The sequence below is a fragment of the Danio aesculapii genome, chromosome 7, assembly GCF_903798145.1.
Source record: "Danio aesculapii chromosome 7, fDanAes4.1, whole genome shotgun sequence".
Taxonomy (NCBI): Eukaryota; Metazoa; Chordata; class Actinopteri; order Cypriniformes; family Danionidae; genus Danio; species Danio aesculapii.
The window spans coordinates 47,724,013-47,746,709 of record NC_079441.1 but is presented as its reverse complement, the minus strand read 5'-3'; the positions used below and the strand labels follow the sequence as shown (position 1 = coordinate 47,746,709).

Here is a 22,697-nt window from a genome sequence, read left to right as displayed (position 1 = left end):
CCTAAATAATAAGTATTAGTATCTAATACACAAGTACTAGAATCAATTATTTAGGAATTATCTAATTAATAAATACTTAATGATTAACTACTAGTACATAAAAATATGTACCTTTCCAAGCTGGAACAGTAAGCACTTTATTTTTAAAAAGCACTTTTTAGAGAAAAACATACTAGTAGCCTATGTAAAAAATAAGCACCAGTAAAATGAAAATAGATACTAGTACGGGTTATAGATTAAATGTTAAAACGGCTTGCCATTGTAAAAGAGCTGGTCTGGGATCAGTCACGAGGCGCTTTGACCCAGTGACGTTGCGCAAGTGATGTTTAGAGTAACTTACAGGAAGCAGCAGTATAGACGGCGAGGCCGTACCGAGCTAAGTAAGTAAATGAAAACTATTCAGAATAATATATATCTATAAACGATTCGTATATTATACTAAGAAGGTTTTGTAATGTAACAACAATGTCAAGTTAATTTATGTGGTCCCATAGGCGACAGCTGGAAAGTTGCTGATGTAACCCTCAATTGTGTTCTCCTCAAAGTTTAATGAAGTTTTAGATTTAAACTGGAGGTAAGCTAACATGTTTGGATACATTTTAAGATAACGTTTACCCGGTGTATTTTGGGTTTTTTAAGTAACCTATTCTCAACCCTCCACGATAAGCCCCTCCCAGGCGGGTGCGCGCAAGGAAACGTCAAATTAAAACTAAATGCATTTCTGGGTCTTTATCGACCCGTAGCTTTTGTATTACAGCAGAAATTATAGCCTGATATCTATTTTCATGCCACTTTCTATGTGTATTTAAGGATAATTCACCAAAAAATGGTAAATCTAATCATTTACTCACTCTAACGTTACTTGTTCCCAGGGATAGGCAAACATACCTCAGTTTTACATGTATCAAAATAGATAACAGAATAAAGCAGCCACAAATGTATCAAAATAAAATACTGTATTTTGAAAATACTTCAAAATACTTTAACAAGTGAGCATGACTTTTTTCATAAACCTTCCATCAATTGGCCTAATTAAGATATGCTTTTCAATTGTCTCTCTTAGCCTTCTATAATAGTTTTGAATGTATTATGCAGTTTGCTAAAGCTCACCTTCATGTACTTCCGAGTGTACAGTATTAGTGCACACATTTCCAAACAAACATGCCTAGACCAAAAATATATACTATGCCACCAGACCAAACTGTGGGCTGGCCCAAACAAAACAGAAGTCCACTGTGGGGGCTGGCCCACACAAAACAAGTCCACTGTGGGCCCATAGCAAGTCCACACAAAGTGGAGTGTATATGGCCACACTGGGCAAAGTAGAGGTATACTGGGGCACAGTATCTGGGTCAGAAGTATGCCCTATGAGCATGCTCTGTGGGTATATAGTAATTAACAAAATAGTTAGGTCCCACTAATACTAAGTTGAGTCCAGGCACAAAATGTGCCTATACGGTCCCAGTAAAGCACTCATACAAAGAAGTGTGGTTATGAACATGCAGGGCAATTGTGGCTTTAACACAAAAGAAAACTAGTTCACTTCTACTATGTAGCAAAATAGCACATTATTACTTCAACTGCATAATTACATATTTTGAAAGCATAAAGTCAAGTCAGTAATAAATAAAGCCATCTAAAGATATAAAGACAACATGTACTATTTTTCAGTCCTCTCAGGGGCATCAATATATTTATGCCTAATCACCGATCTTCTGCTCTTTCCATCACCTTGTCTCTTGCAAGTTTCCACTTTGGATGCTGCGGCCAAGCTGCTTTTTGTATCAGCATCTAAGTGAGACAAAACAACAAAACATAAAAAATATATTCAGTTAAACAAAACAAAGTAAGATTTTCATGTGTGTATTTTCTCTACCATTTGTACCTTAAGATTTCCAGAATAAAGAGTTTTTGGGAGGAACTTAGGAAATAAAATATTTACAGGAGTTCCAGGATGATAAAGTTCTAGATATTCCAACACTTAAAACAAATTTAGGCTTTGATTTAATTTTTTTTTCAGAGAGAGAGAGAGAGAGAGAGAATGCAAACTAGTTGAATAGAAAACAAACGGATGCATGTATGCAGAAAACCATTTCTGCGCAATTCCCTGAGAGTCCCAGTTGTTAACATGCACGCAGAAAAAAATATGCACTGCTCATGTGTTGTGAGACTGGCGTAACAGCCTTCCATGCAGAGGTGTCTGCACACAGCGAGTTTGCACGTCAACTTTAATCATCAGATAAAACTAAAGTGTAAATAATATGATGATTGTATTTTGACTGAGCTTGACTCCTGTAAGATAGATTGTTTTTTATGGAGCAGAAAGGATCAATTTAATTCTTGTCCACCAGAGTCAGGTCTCTATAGATAATTCTATAAAAAAAGATTAAATTAATATTCAGAGAAAAATTATTTCTTAGATGATCTTAACATATCACACCAGTTGAGTCTTGGTTCTCAGTTGAGGGGAAGCCATGCTAGATTGATCACTTACAGTAGTGATGTCCAGTCCTCATCCTGGAGTTTGGCTCACAGCTGCCCACACATCTGCTTGGTAGCTTCAGGTCCTTGATCGGCAGGTATAACTGTGCAGGACTGGAACTGGAGTCAAAATGCAATCAGGACTAAATGGCATCCAATACTGCAAAGAAAAAAAAGGAGTATGTTAATTGCACAAACACAAAGTTTAAAAAGAAGATATAATTTTTTTTCTTTCAGCAAGCAAATACTAACAACGTGTCAGTGCAGAACCAATGATCTGATCACACAAGATAAGGAAGAAAAAAAAAAAATTCAGTCAAATAACACAGAGACGTGTGAAGAGAAATTAAATAACATGTTAAATTGATAAACTGTTGATACACTCATCATTGACAAGTTGTGACAACATTAATAATGGGTTAATCTAACATTTTAAAGCTTAAATGCTAGCGTGAGGGCAATATGATTTACACAATATGAAAAGCACACTTTTAATATATATATATATATATATATATATATATATATATATATATATATATATATATATATATATATATATATATATATATATATATATATATATATTACATTGTTTGTGAGATCAACAATAATTCATCACGTAACGATAGTTTAAACTAGAGCGTATTATGTGTGTTGCTGCAAAATACTGTAAATTAACTGTTAATTACTTATCTACTAAAAAAGAGAGACTGTTATCTTATTTATTTTTGTTATTAGCAAAACTGAAGAGGCTGATTAAATAAAAGACAAATTAACAAAATGTAGTGTTTCATTAGTATTTGAAATGAATATGTTTATTTATAATGTAATATATAATGTTCACTGAAATGTTTATTATATTGTAATTTTATATGTTCATATTATAATCATTATACTTTAAGAAAAAATCAGGTCTTCGAAAACAAAAAAAAAAATCCTATACTATAGTGATCTAAAAAATAATGAATTGACAGAATCAGAAATATCCTATAGAAAAAAGTGAAATTCCATAAAAAACACAATCTAATCACAGTCTAATAATTCTAAAAATCAGAACCAGATCCTAAAGACAAAGTGGAAATTCTAATAAATTAAGTCATAATGCCCAAAAGAATTTTGCAATCCTATAGGACAAAGTGAAAATCCTATAAGAAAAAATCTGAATGTCCATTAGAATTTGAAACTATGAGGGCATAAATTAAATAAATCAAATTATTGTTTATTAATCGTAATCGAGTTAAAATGTTCAATTAATTGAGATTTTGATCTCTTTAAATCATTGATTGATTGTGGAAGTTGCCACAATCTCTTAAAAGTTTTATTTTTGAACATTTTTGCAATTGAAATCTTCGATACTCAATGTAAAATCAAAATTTTTGAAAACTACAAATGGCTCATTTCCACTGACTGGTACGGTTCGGGTCGGTACGGGTCACCTTTATCAGGCTTGCGTTTCCACTACCAAGGGTACCCTTTTGGTGGGCGTGGTGTATGACAAAGTTTCAGTCGACGTCATTTTCGCTGGAGGAAATGTCTACAATAAAGCTGTACAGGTCACTCACATATCATATGAAAAGCACTTCTCACAAAACAGATGCTTTACACATATACATACTTGTGTAGAAATGTTTATTACTAACTTCCATGAACATGAGTTGATTATAACTGCAGATCAATGACAGTGCGAAACAGCCTCCTGTAACGTCTGTAATTATATTAAATAACTAAATAAATGAACATATATAAACACATACAGCCCCTTTCAGTCTCCGATATATTACCAACTACAGAAGAACTACACACAGCAGACATTTCCTCCGTATTTAGGTTCAAATACACAAAATATGGCCTACAGTCAGTGAAAACCTCTCATCTGTGTCTGTAATCTTCAGCAGCACATGTAACCTCTGTTAGACAGTAATTCCATCATTCTGAGTTCATATTAGTCCAAAAGGTGAAGATAATAAGTTAGTTATACATGGCATTTTGTTCGCGTTTGCTGAATAATGTGCTCCTTTTTTCCGGCTTCCCCTTTGTTTCTTCACGCTTCACTCTCGCGTTTGTCAGTGTCTGACAGGATCGGGTTTAAAAAGCACGTCAATAATCAAGCGCACGTTATTATCATCAGCTCAAGAAGTTTGTTATTTCATATATAGACGTGCGGCGAGCGCAAGGAAGAAAGCGAACCGCTTGCACTTCAGATTGCCTCGTAAAAAACTACAAGGCACAGGGTAGATTCTGCTCTACTTCATGGCTTTGTGGCTGTTTATCAAGACGTCGACAAGGTTTGTTTGAGCCATTGTTCAACCATGGCTCGTTATTATATGTATGTATAATTCCGCTGTAATCTCTCGCTGTGTATTTTAAACATGGCGTTTTTTTTGTTTTCATTCTGACTTGTTGCGTAAGCGAATGACGTATCTCTGTAAACCAATAGCGTTCAGCTGCGCGTCTAGCTCTGCCTTTTAGTATCCTTTCTCGTGTTTGGTACCCTTTTGAAAGGGTGCCAAAAAAGTGGTATGGTTCGGTACGCCTTTTGACAGTGGAAACGGCCATAAAAGCGTACCGAACCGTACCGTACCACTCAGTGAAAACGGGCCAAAAAATCTCCAGTTTTAGTCATTTCCCTAAATCATGTTTTTTTGCAATTGTTCTCTTCAAAACACAATATAAAACATGATATCTCAAAAAAAAACTGAGTTTTTGACCAGTAGACTGGAATATGATTATATATTTTTGTCTCATACTGATTAACTAGGTCAAAGTTTGTAATTAACTATAAGAGCACCTGCAGATCAGCTACTGGCATTTGAAGCAGCCAATTTATTTCTGTAGGTATCGCCACTGTAGAACTGTCGTTTGTCTTATTTTCCTGTCTGATTTTGACCTGCTTCTGGATTAACTCCTGCTATTTGTCTGTTACTTTCTTTATATGTGATGCATAGATTCCATCCATACTTCAAGCATTGATCAACGTCTTTAATATTAGTCAATTTTCTGTTCTGATCTCAAGCCTAGGCAAAAAACTGAGAAAGCACCAATCAAAGGCTGCAATTTTATGATGTCATCATGTAGACTTTTATTATTTTAGAGTATTTTAAAATACAAGACACTTAAGTATTTTGATACAAAATATAAACCCATTTTCATCAACACTTTCAAATACTAATTACAAAATACAGTTTTGTACTTGAAATATATGTATCGTAAGTACTGGCAATCCCTGCTTATTACAAAACTGATTGTCTTCTGTTGAACACAAAAGAAGATATTTTAATGAAAACTGAAATCCAGTAACCACTCACTTCTACTGTATTTGTTTTTCATATTATTGAATTAGATGGTTCTAGGCTTTCAGTTTTTTAAAGCATCTTTTTAGTGTTCAACAGAATAAAGAGACTCATTTAGGTTTGGGACCACTCGAAGGAGAGTAAATAGTGAGTCAGTCAGTTAGTTTTCATATTTTCAATCTTTTTAAGTCATTTTTGAATTACTTGTGTTGGTATCATAAAACCTTGTGGTCAGTTTCTACACTTCAGGTATGCCATATGCATAGCTACAAGTTTATGGTCAACTAATTGCACTCATAAGTAATCTTAATATCATTACAGATGGCTTGCAACGACGTGGACAAGTCCAGCTTCGATGATGTCTGTTGTGACAGCGGACACTCTAGTTGTGCCGCAGCTATGGAGAAGGAGAGGGAGTCGTTTCTCAGCCCGACAGAAAACCACTCCACCATCAGTGTTTCGTCTAGTATAGCTCCAGACCAGCAAGGCTATGATGAAGAGTTTGACCCTCCACTAGAGAGCAAGTATGAGTGCCCTATCTGTCTGATGGGTCTCCGCTCGGCAGTACAGACCCCCTGTGGACATCGATTCTGCGACTCATGCATCAGGAAATCCATCAGGTGTGTAATATTTGATGCACAGAGTTTTTTAAATGAGCAACATGATGAAGATCTCTCTAAGGGCGTACTGGCACTAGGCGCAGTTGTCCCCCGTCCTCTCTTCCCCGATGGCCTGCACTCACACTACATTTTGCCTTCCCAACCTGAGCACACTTCAGTCATCGATGATGCGACAGTTCAATTTAACAGGAAGAGAAGCACTCTCGCTCAGCACAGTGGAGATTGCTTTAGTTATATCAACTTAGTCATTGGGATGCAGTGACACGCAGTCAAATATTTTGCCGAACAGATCCACAACTTTTGACGCTCCTAAATTATTATAGAAGTCCTTGTGCTGCATGTATTAGGACGTTTGCTGAAGGTGACCGCTGATGAGCAACGAGGGGTTTGCATCTTTAATAAACTATGACAGTTTGTGTTCATTAAAAAGTAAGAATGATTAATGAATCCATATGAAACAGTCCCTTTAAAGTGACGTTGCATCTTCAGTTTCGCGCTCTGGCACGCTTTGCACTTACACTACAAGTGTACCTTGCCAAAGCCCAAACGAACTGTGCTTTGGCATACCTCTTCCAACTGGGCGCAGGCACGATTCAGTTGGCCAGAAACAAATTTTAAACATCTTTCATTTATACTCTTTTTTATTTATACGTTTTTAAATGTAAGTGCTTATATTAGCGAGTCTTTGTTATAGTGCAGACACCGGCAGTCAAGTTAAAAGTTCGGGGGGCGTGGTTGATTTGATGTACAAGCGTTTGGTTGGAGGCTTGATTCCGCGGCTTCGCCTGTGGCTCCATCAGGCAGTCCTTCTTGGCATGCCCAGGCTCCAATTTCAGCAGTGTTTTGCGACAGTTTGTACCCGTCACGAGGCGTTGTGCCTTCAAAGCGTCCAATGGGAAAAGGCGCTGTCTTGTTATCCATATTTTTTGCAGTCATTGGTATCTATTTGGTATGTTCAATTTACTAAGGTTGTGTGTTTTTTGGACTGTGAGAGAAAACCCATGCGTGCACAGGGAGAACGAGCAAACTCCGCACAGAAATGCCAACTGGTTTAGAAGGGACTTTAACTGGAGACTTTTTTGCTGTGAGGCAACAGTGCTAATGACTGGGCCGTCGTGTTGCCAATTTGGAAAGGAGGGGGAGTAGGGATGTGTAGGGGGGTTCTTCAAGACGAAGATACTGAGATAAGAAAACTTTATAGTGAGTCAGGAATCGTCTGATTGGAGAATCAATCGTGAGCTGATGTGGGACCAGCTGAGAACAATCAAAAGCACGTGATCGTCTGGAAATTAGTTTATAAATAAACTTCACTTAAAAATATTTTAGTTTAATTCATCTTTACTGATTTTTATAAAGTGAACATGATGAACTCCTACTAGAAGAGTTTACAAAATCAGGTGTTTGATTTATGTTTACACATATCACTCAACCTATGTTCTCTTGCTTTGCATTATATTTGCTCCCAACCTGCACACACATTATTAAAACAAGCTTTGATTATAAAACTAAGCTTTAAAATATCATCTTACAAAGGCTTTTTCAATCTTCAGATATGACCTTTATATTCAATATATCATACAATTGAGCCATAAAAGCCCGATTTCAATCAAAGCATTTTTTTCAATAACACCTTAAATCATTAAGTCATAAAGACTTCATTTGTCAGGATTTACATGTTTAAAATGTCTTATTTCTCTGACAGGGACACAGGGCAGAAATGTCCAGTTGACAACGAGGTGCTGCTTGAGGAACAGCTCTTCCCTGATAACTTTGCCAAGCGAGAGATCCTCTCACTCACCGTCAAATGTTCTAACTTTGGATGCTGTGAAAAAATGGAGTTGCGCCAGCTAGAGGTAAATTTGCTGTTGTGTCATGTTGAATGTGTGTTAAATGATGTTTTCAACATTTGTGCTTGCAACATAAGTCACACCACAAAACCCATAAAAATAAGTGAGTGAAGAAAACATCTGAGAAAATACTTGAAACTTTTGAAGTATTTTTGCAAGAATTGCCCTAAGGTCAAAGAACTTTACGAACTCAAAGTCTGTTAGGGGAAAAAAAAGACATGATAAACAATACAATTAGCAATACAGGTCAATAATAATAATGTTTTCTCAGATTGAACAACAGCTAACATTAAAATTGGATTCTGTGAAACATCCAGCTGATTAATACATTTATACTTTACAGTTGCATTTACACTGCAGATCTTGATGGTCTATTCCGATTTTGTGACTGCATCTGAATTTTTTTGTTGACCAGCTTAGATCATCTTTTAAAAGTGACTCCTATCCGATTGTCTGCATTTACACAGCACAACGCAAAGGCTCTTTTAAAAAAAGAGCGGGCGTTGACTGACAGCTTATAATAAGAGCACGTTTTTTTCAATCTGTTTGCAGGGTTTCATTTATTTATTTTAATCCTTTTTGACAAGTTATTTTACTATAGTTTTTGACAGAAAAGTTCTCATTTGGCCGTCTTTTAATCAAGGCCTTTTTAAACCAGTAGGCATCTTAATGTGATGTTCATGGCATGACTTTTGCACATGATGTATGCAACTGTTTTATATTAGTTACGTGGCAGATGTTGCGATCTAGCTCTCTCTCCCTCTCGTTAACATGAGTAAATACTTGTGCTACATGACAAAATAAACGCTTTTTTTTTGTCCTTGTGTATGAGATTTAAGGTTTGGGACTCTGTTCTGAAATGAAAGCGTCAGAGTTGATGTCATTTAAAAAAAAAAAAAATGTTATGATGCGCGACTCACATTGACAGGAGAAAATCTGATCTATCTGTGACACCGCAGACACGAGGACTCAGATTTGATTCATATCGGATACATTTCCACTTATGAACAAGGCCTGAATCTGATTTGAGTAAATCGGAATCCATGGGATTTGTTCCCACTTACACGTACAGCCATATCCGATCTGTGCCACATGGGAGAAAAAAATTGGAATTGGGTCACCTGAACCATGCAGTGTAAATGCAGCCGACTTTTTTTTAAATTATTGCTAGAGGAGTTTGTACTCTTCATGGAACTTTATTAACATCTTAACATTTATTTATGTTATTAAGTAACTTCACAAAGATAGTCATTAAAAAAGGTCGTTTGCAACAGGGAACCCCAACTCCTGGGTTGTGAAAGAGCTGCTACCTGGTCGCAAGAATGCAAAGTTACTCCATATGCAATCCCACTGCGTTTCTTCTTTAAGAGCCAGTATCCATATTTGTGCACATCTCACACTGTGCCATGCCATGTCAGATCTTTAATATTCCAAACATTGTTTTCTGAACGAAGCGACATGGTGGCTTAGGGGTTAGCATGATCGCCTCACAGCAAGAAGGTCACTGGTTCGAGCCCCGGCTGGACCATTTGGCATTTCTGTGTGCAGTTTGCATGTTTGTCCCATGTTGGTGTGGGTTTCCTCCAGGTAGTCCGGTTTCCCACAGTCCAAAGACATGCCCTATAGGTGAATTGAATAAACTATATTGGCTGTAGTTTATGTGTGTGAATGGGTGTGTATGGGTGTTTCCCAGTACTGGGTTGCAGTTGGAAGGGCATTCGCTGTGTAAAACATATGCTGAATAAGTTGGCGGTTCATTCCGCTGTGGTAACTCCTGGTGAATATAGGGATTAAGCTGAGGGAAAATGAATGAATGTTAAATAAACACAGGCACTAGGATTCAGCTAATGCAGCATGAGTGGAAAACAAACATCCATCGAAAGTTTCTCATATTGTTGCAGGGATACAAACTCAGTGCTCACATTGAATGTTATGGTGAGCTGTATTATTTTGCTGTTGCTCAGTTTGCTCAACACAAATACCGGTCCAATTCAATTCAATTTTCATCTCACCTTTATTTGTATAGCGCTTTGACAATGTAGACTGTGTCAAAGCAGCTTCACATAAAAGGTCATAGTAAATTGAAACAGTGTAGTTCAGTTTGTAGTGTTTAAGTTCAGTTCAGTTTAGCTCAGTTCAGTGTGGTTTAAAGATAACTACTGAGAGTCCAAACACTGAAGAGCAAATCCAATGATGCGCAGCCAAACCATGCAAGCTAGAGACGACAGCGGAGAGGGAAAAAAACTTAACTAATTGGCGAAAGTGAAGAAAAAAAAAACCTTGAGATGTCGTTGATCTTGGATCGAATCAGTGAATCTGGTCCATGCTATGAATAAGATTGGAGATCCCAGATTTACAGGATTTGAAAAATACTTCTGGTTTTATAAATCATGCTATGCATAAACTCCTTTCAGACAGGGACCTTTTATCAGTGGCATTTAAAACCCATTAGCGAGCAGTCATGAATGGGATTGCTAAATATCAGCTGTCGTGGTGGCGTTTTGTCTAAATGTGTTGTCTGACTCTTTCTCTTTCAGAAACACTTGTCTCAGTGCAGGTTTGCCACTGCGCCGTGCCCTCAATGTCAGGAGTCTGTTCCCATAAGCCATCTGGATGAACACAAGAGCCAGAATTGCTTACAGCGGATTATGACCTGCCCTGCCTGTGCTGGGAGCTTTGTGTATGCTGACAAACAGGTAAAAGGAGAACTTTGGTTTCCTGTTTGCATACTGGAGACTTTTAGATCTAATTACAAAACCATTGTTTTATGACAAAAAAATGTATGCTTTGCAAAACTCTTCTTGGTAGTTTCAAATTGTATTTAAACATGTTTTTTTTTGTGTAGATTCACGAACAGTTTTGTCCTTTCGCCAATACAGTGTGTGAATATTGCGAAATGGAGCTCATTCGGGATCAGGTGTGTCACTGTTATGCTTTCTACCTGAAGCAAAACAGTAATTAATTCTGTCTGATACTTTGTACATTATGAAACTGAAGCTGAATGAATCTGTTCTTGCTGGTTTCAGTTGGCGCTGCACTGTGACACAGACTGTCTGAAAGCTCCTGTGGCCTGTACTTTCAGCACTTTTGGATGTCGTGAAAAGGTGGGCCATATCATTGCATAGCAAAAACAGGACATGAGACAATTTTTAGACAATATTTGGTGAAGTTCAGTACCAGTTTAGGTTGTTCATACATCTGTCTTTTTGATAAAGAGAGTTACTATTCAAAACCCTTGCTTTTAGAAAGTAAGCTAGCAATTATTACTTCTGTTCAGCATGGATGCAGCAACTTGATCAAAAGTGAAACTAAAAAGTTACAATTCATTCAGAAATGAATGAATGCTGTATCATGTATCATTGTGCTTCAAAGCAGTTCGGAATAAATGTGAAACTGGAATGAAGGCTGCTGAAAGTTCTGCTATGCTATTATAGAACTTTCAAGAGTTCACACTTAGCTGATGATTGATTATAAAGCTTGTTTGTCATGCTGCCCCGGGAGAGAGCCCTGAGCCTATAAAATTCTCGAGCCTGTGGCTTCCTCCAGTTTGCAAGGCGAGAGAGGAGTTTGAGCTCGGGTAGATCTCGAGAACTCCCCTGCTGTAGTAGCTAATGAACAGATATTGATTGCTCTTAAGAGATAACTACTTACTAGGAGCATGTCTATGGTGCTGATTTTTATTAGTCAATTAACTTAAGTTGCATGTTTTTGGATGGTGGGAGGAAACCGGGGAACCTGGGGAAACCCATGTGAGCACAGGGAGAACGTGTAAACTGCATACAGAAACGTTGACTGGCTTGGTGAGGACTAGAACCAGTGACGTTCTTGCTGTGAGGCGACAGTGCTAACCACTGGGCTACCGTGCCACCCATCTAGGAAAGGAGGAGGAGTAGGGGTGGAAGGGGGGATTCTTCAAAACGAAGATGGCTGTTATATGGAACTTAGGGTATTATAGTGGCTTAGGAATCGTCTGATTGGTAACCAATAAATTGAATAATGCGGGACCAGCCGCAAGCAATCATAAGCACGTGATCCTCTCAAAATTAGTTCATAAAAAAACTTCACAAATTATAGTTATTTGTTCAAATATATTTGTTTTATATATATATATATATATATATATATATATATATATATATATATATATATATATATATATGTATATATATATATATATATATATATATATATATATATATAGATGTGTATGTATGTATGTATGTATGTGTATATATATATATATGTATGTATGTATGTATGTATGTATGTATGTATGTATATATATATATATATATATATATATATATATATATATATATATATATATATATATAAAATAAGATTATATATATATATATTAAGAAATTAACGTTTTAACCCTTAGACACTTAAATATTGCACTGCTGCATCACATGATCAGCTACTAATTTCAAATCTGCTTTTCCTGATGACTCTGAACACACGTGTCACCTGTTTATTTTAGGTTTTAGGCATATAAATGCTCATAATTAATTAAGTGCTTAAAAAAAACATTAATGGTTTGTAAAATACACCCTGATGTCAATGGAGATTCCAATCAGGGATGGGCATGGGAATGGGAATGTATTGTAAAATAAAATACCAATATTACATGTATCAAAATAAACTACAAAATACAGCAGCCACAACAAGTATCAAAATAAAATACTGTATTTTGTATTTTGAAAATACTACAAAATCCTTTTACAAGTGAGCGTGACATTTCTTTTCAAGACTTGCATCAATAGACCTATTGGATCAGTCCCTTCACCAATAAACTGACTTGGTGAACAGTCTTATATTTTAAAAGGATGATATATGAAGAAATTATTTAAGTTTTTTTTGCCCACTTAAATTTTTTAGATACATTTATATTATTTTTTTTGCTATTGAAATCTTCTATACTTACTGTAAAAACATGACTTCCGAAAACTACAAAAATCTTCAGATTTATTTCCATAAATCATGTTTTTTTGCATTTGTACTCTTCAATGAAAAACATGAAACATGATATCTCTAAAAATGGAGTTATCAGTTTTTGCAAATAAACTTCATATACGTCTTGCTGCTGCCGTGTAACGGGAGTCTGTAGTTTTTGACCTCTCTGTATAGATGAGTATTGTTAATTATTTTTTTTGTGTCTCATATACTGTATTGTGCAACTGAAATCTTTAGTCAGACATCTTTTCTCTTCATTAACTATACAAGTGCACCTGCAGATTAGCTACTGGCATTTGAAACAGCCAATGATGCATTGTAGGAATCGCCACTGTAGGACTTTTTTTAATGTTGTTTGACTTATTTTTTTGGCATCTACATCAGCAATCCATCCAAAACTACCATTATTTGTCCAGTTGACTTATTCTCCCAGTGTTTTTCAGTTCTTCTTTAACTGAAAGAGTCTCAATTTACACCCTTAGTGAACACCAGTACACAGTCTTTAGGTGTTTTTATATTTCTAAAGTTCCTCTGCATTTCCACCTGCAGCACTGAGACTGAGAATGATTATATGCTGAAGGCTCCAAATTCCTGTTTTTGGACTGATGTTTTATTGCATCCAGTTTCTTAAGCAACGAAGCTGATGCATTGTACACTATACTGCCGTTGAATATTACTGGTCTTAGCATTGTGCAGTATACTATTTTCAATGATTGTGGACTTACTCCCAAATATACCGCTGCCATTTGTCTGTTTCCTTTGTGTGATGCATAATTTCCATCCATACTCCAAGCATTAACCACCTTCTTTAATATTAATCAGTTTTCTGTTCTGATCACAAGCCTAGGCAAATAACTGAGAAAGCAACAATCAGAGGCCACATTTTTTATGATGTCATCATGTAGACGTCTTACAAAGTATTTTACAGTATATACAGATGTGCTTTATTTACATTGCATACACACTTTTTATGTAACTAGAACATTTCCTCTATTCTTATCCCTTTTAAACAGCCACTTTCATGTAACTCAAGAGGACTTGATGAATTAACATGTAGTAAATCCAGCAGCTTGCATAACTGTAATAAATGGCAAAACTGTATAACATGGAAATGTAAAGACCTTTCAATTTCTTTCAAAATGTCGCAGATGCCAAGAAATGAGCTGGCCCAGCACATGCAGGAGTTTACACAGATGCACATGCGTTACATGGCTGAGTTTCTCCGCAGTCAGACTCTCAGTAACTGCACAATGCCCTCAGCTGCTGCCCACTCTTCCTCAGATGAACGTGGAGCCTTGGTCCGTTCGCCAGATTCTTGTCAGTGCAAACAGGAGCTCCTGAACCTGCGAGAGACGGTATTGGAGCTGGAGGGTCGGCTAGTCCGTCAAGATCAACAGATCCGGGAGCTGTGCATCCACAACGACACGCAAAAAAACCAGGTCATGGAGCTGCGGCGAAAGCTCGTCTCACTAGAGGAGAGCACCCGAGAGCTGGAGGCGCAACAGTACCAGGGCGTCTACGTGTGGCGCGTGGAGAACTTCTCGCATCACCTGCGCAACCAGGAAGCCGGTCAGCCTATCGTCCTCCATAGTCCACCCTTCTACACAGGCCGGCCTGGGTACAAACTCTGCCTGCGACTGCACCTGCAAACCCCCAGTGCCCCTCGCTGTTCCAACTTCATCTCACTTTTCGTGCACACTATGCAGGGTGAGTTTGACAGCCAGCTTTCCTGGCCCCTACAGGGCACCATCCGACTGGCAGTGCTGGACCAGGTAGAGGGGCAGCACCATATTGAAGTGATGGAGACCAAGCCGGACCTGCAGGCTTTCCAGAGGCCCACCGTGCTGCGCAACCCCAAAGGTTTCGGCTATGTAACGTTTCTGCACCTACAGGCATTGCGGCAGCGTGGTTTTGTAAAAGAGGACGTGCTGTTGGTGCGCTGTGAAGTCACACCACGATTTGACGCTAGCCTCAGGAGGGAAGGTGTTCAGCCTCGAGGACCAGAACCTTCACTTTGAGCTCATTTTTGCCACTCCTGCCTTCTTAAGTTCTCATAGACACTCTGCTGAATGGCAGAAATACAGCAAAACCTGTTTTTTTTACCCATGCCCATTTGTTCTGTTGGTTGAATTTATTGTGTGTTTTATTTACAAATGTTTCCCAATGCATTTTTGTGCAGTGCAATCAGTGGTCAAATATCTGTAGGATTCACATCTCAAACTCACAAAATATTGTGTCAACCAAGCTAAGGGTGTAAAAACTGTTGTTTTAATGGTGCTGCTTATGCTAAGTGTTAGCTTTCACGAATTTATTTCACGATACTACGTTCAACTGCTCATTCTGCCTTAAAAGCGGTGTGGAGTGAAGAGTGTAAATACAAGTGTTTGTGTAAAATATATACTTTTAAATGAAGAGATGTCTGACGGAGTACAGAGCAGCACTGTTTATTGTGATCGTAGGGAAGTTTGAACCTCAAGGTCATAGGTTTCAAACTGGATTCCTGGAAGGTCGCAGCTCTGCACAGTTTTGCTCCAACCCTAATCAAACACACCTGATCCATCTAATCAAGGTGGTCCAGACTACTGTTGAACACCTTGGCTGTTTTCTCAATTCCTAGAATGCAGGGAACAGACTTGTGTTCTTGTGGAGACTACAAGAATACAAGGGAGACCGCGAGAACAGTCCTGTCAGAAATGAGATGCTGCGTTCTTCACTGCTTCTTCCTGATGGTCACATGACTTTAACGTTTTTTTTATGGAAAATTATTTAAAGATTATAGGATTTATACAACGATTTAATGTTTTTCCCCTTTTCACAATATATGCCATGCATAAAGACCTGACAAATATATGTTGCACAATATAAATAAAACTCATTATGGTGGCTTGAGATTATATGCATCTCCTCCTAAACCTTTCAAGCTACAACAACCAAACTAACTCCAAACCTCCAAACTATACTGAATTAAGTTGCTTTATCTTTTCCAACTGATCCGACATATGGTTTTCTGAAAACTGACCCGTAAAATTCGGAAAAGTCCCATTGACTTAACATTGGACCAAATTTTATGACCTGTCATACAGACTTGTGTTTGGGCCCATTTAAATCAGACTACCAATCTGCCAATTACTACCTTTCAACTTACTAGCCACACCCTAACTGTCCCATAGACTTCCATTGTAAAAATAACACACCATTTGCTTTATATTGGACATACTTACAACATACCAATCCATACTAGAAACAAACTAACCATACTAGCAACATGCTAATTCATACTGTAAACATACTAGCAACATGCTAATTTATACTATAAACATACTAGCAACATGCTAATTCATACTAAAACCATGCTAAAACATGTTAGTTTGTACTAGAAACATTCTAGCAACATGCCAATTTATGTTAGCAGCCACTTAGCAACACCTTAGTTACCACCTAAAATGCCCTAGAAACCACCTAGCAAAGCCTTCACAATCACTCAGAACACCCTAGCAATGCCTTAGTAACTGCCTAGCAATTACTCAATTCACACTAGCAACCACCTAGGACACCCTAGAAACCGTCTAGCAATGCCTCAGCAAATACCTAGAAATCACTCAGAACACTTTAGCAACCGCCTAGAACACCCTAGCAACTACCTTGCAACACCTTACCAACCACTCAGAACATCCCAGCAACCGCCTAGCCAGAAACATGCTAACATACATGTAGTTGTCAATCTATGCCAACCGTTTCAAACGTCTTAAAATCTACTTCAGTTATTTCAATTTGAAAACTACTTCAACCTTTCAGACGAGGCTTTCTCAAGACACCATGAAGTTTGTTTACGAACTTTACTTGTCTAGTTTTAATATGAATTTCAGCAAATAAACACCCTTAATGTGTTCATTAAGATATTCATGGTAATGTTTACTTCCACCGTCTTGTTAAGGGAAACTCTTGAGATAAATAAGTTTTATCTCTGAACTTTAAGAATAAATATATAAAATGCTGTGCTTCCCACCTCCTTTATTCAACCGCAATGACTTCTGGGACTTCTCGAGCGAGTTTTGCGCTCAAGTCTGCTTCAATGTGTCCTCAATATTAAGAACACATGCAGGAAGTTTCACGCGTCCTCCTTTCTTGCAGTCTTGAGTTTTGGAGCTGAGCTTTGGCAGCTGATGATGACGTTACTCGAGGATGCAAGATCGCCGAAGAACACATACTGAGAAACAGCCCTTGATTAGTTGGATCAGGTGTGTTTGAATAGCCTTGGAGCAAAACTGTGCCGAGCTGCGGCCCTACAGGAATTGAGTTGGAGACCTATGTGTCAAGGTCATTAACAGCTTTAAAATGTTTATAGATTTAAAGGGGTTATATGGAGAATTCAGAATTATCTTTGTGGTTTGAAGTTGAAAATGTCTTCATACAGTCTATTCAATTCACCTTTATTTATATAGCGCTTTTACAATGTAGATTGTGTCAAAGCAGTGTAGTTCAGTTTAGCTCAGTTCAGTGTGGTTTAATAATCACTACTGAGAGTCCAAACACTGAAGAGCAAATCCAACGATGCGCAGCTCTACTGATCCCGAACCATGCAAGCTAGAGGCGACAGCGGATGCTTCAAACCAATATATACTGATAATGACCATCAACGTCATCCGTGATGCTGTGAGTGTGTACGTTCTTCTCAACAAAACAAACACAGCAAAATTTACCACAGTGAGAAAACTGCAGTGAAGAAAGCATCTGACCATAGCAGTGTCAATTAGTTGAAATTTTATTAATTCACCAGCATCTTGTCGACAGATGAGGTAATATTGATATGAGACATGAAAGTTAAGCTAACAAAGCCTTGTTTACTTTAATATCAAAGGACAACCTCCAAAGTTGGAGAATGTTTTTATATTTTTATAAGGTTTTTACATAATGGCAGTAAATGCATTTAGTACTTACTTAAAGATTCCATTTAACCTCTTTAAGGTGTGATCATTTAAGCAACATTTCACTAAAAATAATTTTTTTTATCTATTTCATCTATTGTCCCAGCAGCTTTCTGTCGTCTAATGCTGCACATTTGAAGTCATTTTGATATCAGCCTGGGGAAATCTCTCAGCCTCACATGAAATTCCCAGTCGGGACATATTGTAGTGACTGGACTGTACTAATCATGTCCTATAAATGATGATGTTTTAATGTAACTTTTTTCATCTGGTCACTTCACTTATTTGTGCCTGATACTGCCTGATCATTTCCATTGTTGTAGTGTTCTACGTGCTTCACTTTTTTATTTAATCAATTCAAATCATGTTTATTATGGTGGCTTGAGAAAGACAACACACTGTTATACTACACAAACCTCTTCTTCTTCTTTGACTATTTTAAGAACGCATCTCGACCAAATGACCAAACTAACTCCAAACCTCCAAACTATACTGAATTAAAGTGCTCCATCTTTTCCAACTGATCTGACTTTTGGTTTTCTGAAAACTGAGCCGGAAAATTTGGAAAAGTCCCTTTGACTTAACATTGGACCAAAATTTATGACCTCATTACTTTCTGCCAGACTGTCATACAGACTTAAGTTTGGGCTCATTTAACTCAGACTACCAATCTGCCAATCACTGATGACTTTTCAACTTACTAGCCACACTCTAGCGACTGTCCTATAGACTTCTATTGTAAAAAAAACTGCCATTGACTTTACATTGGACATACTAACAATATACCAAGTCATGCCAACGACCAGGGCTTGACATTAACTTTTTTGATCACCAGCTACTGTGGCTAGTAGTTTTCCAACATTACTAGCCACTCGCCATTTTCACTAGCCACAATTTTATTGTTGGGAAAATATATTTTATCCATATAAATATGACTTTGACATGCTAAAATTCTTTGATTTAGATTTCGCGTTATCTCCACATGCCTCCTCATTCATTTCACTTTTTGTGTGTCGTGCATGAGCTTGCTCAATAATCGTGAGCAAATGGGTCATGTATCATAGTATTACAATTAGTTTTTAATTTACATAATTTCAGAGCACACATTGGACCCATAAATAATCTGTTCAAAGAATGGTTAAAGCAAAAGCAACCGGTGCTGCTTACAAAAAGACAAATCTGGAACTCTGGAAAGCAGGACTGTGGGTGCATGTTCATCACTTTTTGTCATATCTATTTGAAAGAGAACTAATCACATCAGCTGTGTTTCTAGACACAGTTGCTTCATGCAAGGAAACGGGAGTGCACGTGTTTTAAACAGTCGCGCGCATCGCCTCAGCTGTTAGCACGAGTGATTATCCTCTCATTCGGTATTTACCTGCTTTCTTTTGCTTGCGCGAACACAATAATTTTTGTCAGTCGTGTTGCTTCTCAATTCTAAGATCGCCTTTGCATGCATATCGGACCATCCTTAATGTCGAACCCTGCTTTTAAGAATTATTATCTGGGAAAATTATTTTCAACCAGCCAAAGTGGCTAGTGGAAGTGTCTGTCTTACCCGCCACCGCTGAAATCTACCTGCAATATGCTAATTTATACTGTAAACATACTAGCAACATGCTATTTCATACTAAATTCATGCTAACATGTTAATTTATGCTAGAAACATGCTAGCAACATGCTAATTCATACTAAAACCATACAAATTTATGTTAGCAACTGCCTAGCAATCACCCAGAACACCTTAGAAAGCACCTAGCAATACCTTAGCAACCACCTATCAACGCCTTAGCAACCGCCTTGCGGCCACTCAGAACACTCTAGCAACACCTAAGCAACCACTCAGAATACCCTAGCAACCACTTAGCAACACCTTAGCAACTGCCTAGCAACGCCTTAGCAACACCTTAGCAACTGCCTAGCAACGCCTTAGCAACCACCTAGCAACACATTAGCAACCACCTAGCAACACCTTAACAACCACCTAGCAGCACCTTATCAGCCGCCTTAGCTCCCATCTAGCAACACCTTAGCAACCACCTAGCAACACCTTAGCAACTTCCTAGAAACGCCTTAACAACCACCTAGCAACACATTAGCAACCACCTAGCAAGTCCTTATCAGCCGCCTTAGCTACCATCTAGCAACCACCTAGTTACACTTTAGCAACCACCTAGCAATGCCTTAGCAACAACCTAGCAACACCTTAGCTACCACCTAGCAATGTCTAAGTAACAGCCTAGCAATGTTTAAGTAACAGCCTAGCAACCACTTAGAACACTCTAACAACACCGTAGGAACCGTCTAGCAACACCTTAGCAACCACTCAGAACAACATAACAACTGCCTAGAAACACCTTAGCAACCATTTAGAACACCTTAGCAACCACCTAGCAACACCTTAGCAACAGCCTTGCAACCACTCAGAACACCCTAGCAACTGCCTTGCAATACCTTAGCAACCACCTAGCAACCAATTAGAAAACCTTAGCAACAACCTAGCAACACCTTAGCAACCACCTAGCAATGCCTTAGCAACTGCCTAGCAACGCCTTAGCGACCACCTAAAACACCCTAGCAAACAATCAGAACACCTTAGCAACCACCTAGAACACCCTAGCAACCACCTAGCAAAAAACCTGCCAATTCATACAAGAAACATGCTAATAGGTATGTACTTCCCTATCTATACAGACTGTTTCAATCTTCTTTGAAACTACTTCAGTTATTTAAACATTTAAACTACTTCAAACTTTCAGGCTAGGCTTTCTCTAGCCACCATAAAGTTTGTCAATGATCTTTACTTTTCTAGTTTTAATTGCGCTTTTTCCAGTGCTTAATTTGAGAATTGCAGGTCCCGGAACAGATCGGGGTAATTGTGTGTAAAACACACATCGGGGTAATGCGGAATGTTACTCGAGGATGGAGAGGCGTCGCGCACGAAAGTGAGCGGAGCGTGGGTGTCGCGGACGAACGTTAAAAAGGTTGGGGAGTCGCGGAAGAAAGTGAAAGTGAACAGTGGACGGGGGAAGAGGGCGGTTAAGAAGGGGGATTGGTAAAATGAGGTGCCAGATCAGAATTCAGAGGTTCTGGATCCGGCGTGTTCCGGCACAAATGAAGCCCTGGCTTTTACAACGTAGATTGTGTTAAACCAGCTTAATATAGAAGTTCTAGAAAATTTTAACTGTGTCAGTCCAGTTTTCAGAGTTGAAGTTCAGTTTAGTTCAGTTCAGTGTGGTTTAATTTTCACTGCTGAAAGTCCAAACACTGAAGAGCAAATCTATCGATGCACAGCTCCACAGGTCCCAAACCAAGCAAGCTAGTGGTGACAAATGGAAAAATGTTTTACAAGTTAAACTGATAAGTGTATTGACACTGGAAGACATCCTTTTTGTGTTGATTTGTTTTTATTTCCACCACATTATACAGTTTATATATGTCTTTATAAACTATTGTTGAATGTGAAGTCTCTTCTGTCTTTTCCTGCGCACCTCAAGTCACTTTCTCAGGTGTGTCCTACTCACATCTATGGCCTCAACACAGCTGTTGTCCTTCCCAGAAAACGCTCTGCCGCTGACCGTGAGCAGCTGGATGTCAGAGTGAGCGTTTGTGACACTGTGACGTCGCTCGAGGTGAACCTCTCCTTCCTGCTCCTCTACAGGCGACAGCAGAGAGCTTTCAGAGATGTAGTGAGTAATCTTTATCTCAGGGTGACTCAGCTGTGCTCTGCTGCCACTTCGGTCTCTGCAGCCTACAGGGCAGAGGTCATGAACCTTTTTTCAGAAAAGAACCATTTCGAATTTTATTGGCAAATGCATTCTTTTAAAGAGTCATTAGGGATATATATATGAAGCATCAGATGTTGAGCAAGTCCATGTATTAATAAAGAATAATTTATAGAATTTCTTTCTTTTCACCACTCATGAACATTGTTGGAAATTTATGGCGCAACGTTACCATAGAAATGTAAGTGGCATGCCCTTTATTGGTGTCGCGATTCAAGTTAAATCCACAGCGCCGAACACGCGCATTGGTTGAAACGTCCTTTTATTCTTATTCATTTTGCTGTAAAATATATATAATAAAAGGTCATTTTTAATTGTATTTTCAATAGGAAACTGATTTTAGTGACATTTTAAATTTTTTACTGAAGGGAGACCGCTGGAGAGCCACATGTTTTTGGTCATAGAGCCACATGTGGCTCCCGAGCCATAGGTTCCCTACCCCTGCTATAGGGGAATTTGAGGAAGTCATCGATTCACACACAAGGGAAAGGCTTTAGAATTGTAGTTCACCCACAAATGATAAAAATAGCATTATTTACTGGCTTTGTCATCTTGTAAATCTTGCTTGCATGGAAAAGGGTGGTTTTTTGAAGAATCACATGGGAGACTTTTTTCGCAATATGAAAGCGAAAGAGAAGTGGGGCTTTCAAAAAACAAAATGACAGAAATAGTACATTAACTTGAGCTTAACTCATGTGAAAGCTGTAAAGGGATAGTTCACCAAACAACTTTTTAAAAAGTTTTTCAGTTGGAATGTTAGGAAAAAGAAATTATTGACTTCCATACATTC

The 22,697-nt window shown here is 38.1% G+C and overlaps 2 protein-coding genes across 4 annotated transcripts in view; one reads left to right on the top strand and one right to left on the bottom strand.

Moving 5' to 3' along the window:
* Positions 1 to 304: 304 nt before the first annotated feature.
* traf6 (TNF receptor-associated factor 6) lies at positions 305 to 21,588 on the top strand. Of its 3 annotated transcripts, XM_056462024.1 has the most exons (8): positions 322 to 380; positions 495 to 574; positions 6,096 to 6,394; positions 8,097 to 8,247; positions 10,779 to 10,937; positions 11,087 to 11,158; positions 11,268 to 11,345; positions 14,346 to 21,588. In XM_056462024.1, the coding sequence occupies exons 3-8, from the start codon at positions 6,096 to 6,098 to the stop codon at positions 15,213 to 15,215; spliced, it is 1,629 nt and encodes a 542-aa protein (XP_056317999.1). In that variant the 5' UTR covers positions 322 to 380; positions 495 to 574; the 3' UTR covers positions 15,216 to 21,588. The 3 variants fall into 3 exon arrangements, with proteins under 3 accessions (XP_056317997.1, XP_056317999.1, XP_056317996.1); XM_056462022.1 differs by lacking the exon at positions 495 to 574 and having other exon boundaries at positions 305 to 380; XM_056462021.1 differs by lacking the exons at positions 322 to 380; positions 495 to 574 and adding an exon at positions 2,487 to 2,660.
* LOC130231449 (proline-rich protein 5-like) overlaps positions 21,517 to 22,697 on the bottom strand; it is a 10,116-nt gene continuing 8,935 nt past the window's right edge. Inside the window, exon 9 of the mRNA XM_056460781.1 lies at positions 21,517 to 21,873. Within this exon, the coding sequence (XP_056316756.1) occupies positions 21,620 to 21,873 (254 nt within the window). The 3' untranslated portion in view covers positions 21,517 to 21,619. The remainder of the gene's footprint in view (positions 21,874 to 22,697) is intronic.

Excerpts from the sequence above, each read along its gene's own strand:
- traf6 (XM_056462021.1), top strand. The coding sequence starts at position 2,613 with ATGCAATCAGGACTAAATGGCATCCAATACTGCAAAGAAAAAAAAGGA. Across the intron at positions 10,938-11,086 it reads TTGTGTATGCTGACAAACAG|ATTCACGAACAGTTTTGTCC; the intron begins GTAAAAGGAGAA and ends TTTTTTGTGTAG. Across the intron at positions 11,346-14,345 it reads CTTTTGGATGTCGTGAAAAG|ATGCCAAGAAATGAGCTGGC; the intron begins GTGGGCCATATC and ends AAAATGTCGCAG.